General features: G+C 36.6%; 1 protein-coding gene across 1 annotated transcript; it reads right to left on the bottom strand.

Annotated features, from left to right (window-relative positions):
* Window positions 1-2063: 2063 nt before the first annotated feature.
* Window positions 2064-2667, bottom strand: LOC111240763. The gene is made up of 2 exons (XM_022776439.1): window positions 2412-2667; window positions 2064-2328 (listed from the first exon to the last, which is right to left on the bottom strand). Exons 1-2 carry the CDS (start codon window positions 2613-2615, stop codon window positions 2167-2169), a joined length of 366 nt encoding a protein of 121 aa, XP_022632160.1. The 5' UTR covers window positions 2616-2667; the 3' UTR covers window positions 2064-2166.
* Between the last annotated feature and the right edge of the window lie 925 nt (window positions 2668-3592).

Here is a 3592-nt window from a genome sequence, read left to right as displayed (position 1 = left end):
TGTTACACTACAATATATCATCACAGTTGATAATAGTTAGTGAATAACATTAAAATAAAACAATTATAACAAAGTATGNCNTTAGCATNTGTCAAACCTTGAGAGAAATCCAAGCAATCTTTCTACTATTAGCAATTGATCTCCCACCCATCATCATACTTGCTGGAATATAACTGTATATAAAAAAAGGTTTTAGCATTCATTTATATAACAAAGAAAGTCCAAACATTGAGGTTCTTACCAATCAATTGCTTGTCTGAGTTGTGTGGGAGGAGGCCTGTGCAATGAACAGAACCACAAAGCATAGTTGTCTTGCATAGACATAACAAGAAGTTGCCAATGACGCCTGAAATTCATAATAACGTAACTATTAAATATTAAAATCACATATGGAACTTTATTATGTTAACAAAGTTCACATACCCGGATATATAAGGCAACAAGTATATTTTCTTGCCCCTTGCAAAACTTCTTATCAGATTCATGTTGATATGCTCAAAATCATTGGATTCATGAATTGATTGGTGATCAATGAATCCATAATCATCAGAATACCCCAACTTGTTACTGACCCCAGACATATACCTGAAATCAAAAATTAACTTTGATATAAGGATACTTGATATATAAATCAATTTTATATATAAATAATTGCTCATACACTTACATGATCCATAGTTGAATAATTGAAATATTCAACTCTTGTGTTCCCGACGCAAGCTCACGGACATCTTGGCTATGAAGGTATATTGGGACCTCAGAGCCTGTCCCAAATACATTAGCATCATACTCAACCTCCAAAGGCTTCTCATCAAGGATGTCAGCAAGTAGATGCAATGAAGCAAGAGGATCATCCTCAGATAAAGGAATCTTCTCTTGTGCCTGCGTCTGTTGTTACATGAAAAGATAAGATAAGTTTTGACATAAAAAACCTTTAAAATTGAGAAGTGTAAAGAAGAATTTCATACCGAGGGGTCAGAAACTGGTTTAACCAAAAATTTAGGCCAAATGATAAACGACTTATATGCTTGTTCCACAGTGAAAATGTCTTCCGTGGACAGAGGAACAGAGGCATCTGGTATGATCATTTCATCCACTGAGACCTTCACCTTATCCTCTAATAGTTGCATACCATGACATACAGTTGCTGAACTAAACTCTGTTCCACGAGCTACCAGCACCATCTCAGTATCATCTAAAATGTATAACAGACATGGACTACCACCGTCCATGTCATCCTCTAGGATGGCTGATGCGGAACAACTTCCTTTCCCGCTTCTCCCTGTTAGAGTAAATGTTAGATTATACAAAAGATAGAAATAATTGCAAGAAAATGTTTATTAAGTTTACCTGTGGGAGGGGGAGGGATAACATGTTCCTCTATAGGAGATGGCACCGGGCGCATGCTCTGAAACTGCTGCTGGAACATGACGTGGAATTCAGCCCTCACCTCGGCCTTGATCTCCTCTCTAAGGTCTTCTCGGACCTTTTTTGTGATCTCTTCTGTCATCCTTTGTGTATCGCTATATGAATATGAACGCTGACGAGAAGAGCTCCCAAAATAATCTTTAATTCCTACTCCAGAACCTGTAGCACGTACACGTCCAGGGTGCTCAGGTCATCCAATCGCAGCAGCAAGAATATCCTGGCGACCCTCTGGAGTGAATTGGCCTTGGGAGCTCTGCTCAACCAAGGCNTCCTNTAACATTACAAAACACCATTATTCTTTAAATAGTTTAATGTAGTATGTATAATGACAATACTTATTATTTTAGGAACAGTGATAACTTACAATTCTTTTAGAAATCTCTCGTGCAGTGTCGGAAGAGTAGGTGCCCGATGGTCGCATACGGGCCAACTTTCATTTCTCATGTCTAGACAGTGGAGAAGGAGACTGAGGAGGGCTACCACCCTGAGATGGTGGTATAACATCTGCCTTTTGCTTGAGGATTTTCTCCTCAAGCTTCCTATACCCACCACGAGATAATAGGTGGGGGTTTTTGTTGTGAGCACTTGTTCCTTGTGCTTTGCTTCTAATTGCCTGTCACATACACATTAATTAATTAGTTCATATGATATATATTTGTTAATGAAGAATTGAATAATATCAACTATACTAACCTGCCATTCCTCTGACATTCGACTCTCTTTAAAAAGCCGCCAAGTCTACTCATCAATGGACTTATATGCAGAACATGGAGTCTTATGTTTATGCTTTCCATAGATGTATCTTGATGTCAACTTGCTTTTAAAGTTTCTGAAATTTTCTGCAACAGTTGACAAACACTTATTTCTAAGTGATGTGACATTTGGAATGTCAAATGTCAGCTCAAATAAACATAATAAAGTTGTATTAGTACAAAATTATCAATATAAACAAATTTTAATTCAAATGCTATTAACTAACTTACCAATATATCGTTCCAAATAATGTTCCGATCAACCTCGGACACATGATCAAAAGATGGAACGAGAATGCTAATCTTATCATGTGCCACCACTCCAAGGTATGATCGGAAGTCATCTGCATAGCGGTCAGTTGCCACACCCGTGGTGACATTCACATTCACCGAAGTTCTTTCACCACTATTTTTCCTTATCAATAGTTGTTTCATCCTAGTGGGTCCTCTAGTGGATCTGGTTGGGGGAGCCTCATCCCCTGAAGAATGTGGATGATCANCCATATATCTGTNAAAATAAATAANAACATTAAATATTAATAAAAGACTTATGTAATATCATATAAATTAACAAAACATGTAATAGTAATCATAGGAAATGTATAAAAGGAAAATTTATGTTATATTAATAAAATACTTATACAGAAATTGAAAATTCATACATAAAGATATGGATTCATCATATGTATATTCCNTCATCATGATCTGACCGAATTGCATGTACATCGTCGTCAANTAGAGATTGGTCATCCAAATTTGTTGTAGTTTGAAATGAATGGTTGTCAGCAATATGAGTATTAATCATATTGTCTTCGTTAACCTCAATTTGTTTCTTGCCTTGAAGAGCAACATACCAATGGTCAAACGCAGGATCTTTGACATAAAAAACTTGAGATGCTTGATGTACCATGATAAACGGTTCGTCTCGGTAACCCACCTTGCGAAAATCAACCAGTGTCATACCCGAGTCATNTATTTTCACACCACTCTTATTGTCAAACCACTTACACTTGAACAATGGAACAAAAAACTTGGTGTAATCAACCTCCCATATCTCTTCTATTATACCATAATATGTCATTGGTCCAATTACAGGAGATTGATCTTTTGATGTGGAAAATTGAAGTGACTCGGCTTCTAAACTGACTCCACTATTTTGTACTGTGCTTTTATCATCCAAAGTCTTCGTATAGAATGTGCAATTATTGACTTCATAACCTTGACAACACACGACATCAAACTTCAAACCATTTGCAAGCCATAATAAAGTTTCAGAAGAATGTGGCTCTTTGTCAATTTCAGATTTGAACCAAGACATAAATGTTTTGTTATGCTCCATCAATTGCCATTTCTCTGATTGTCTTGGATTTTTATTCTTAACAATGGCTTTGTGTGCTTCCAAAAAAGGGATC

This window comes from Vigna radiata, unplaced genomic scaffold (assembly GCF_000741045.1).
Source record: "Vigna radiata var. radiata cultivar VC1973A unplaced genomic scaffold, Vradiata_ver6 scaffold_420, whole genome shotgun sequence".
Classification (NCBI taxonomy): domain Eukaryota; kingdom Viridiplantae; phylum Streptophyta; class Magnoliopsida; order Fabales; family Fabaceae; genus Vigna; species Vigna radiata.
The sequence above is the reverse complement of the archived record's forward strand: the minus strand, read 5'-3'. Positions and strand labels throughout refer to the sequence as shown.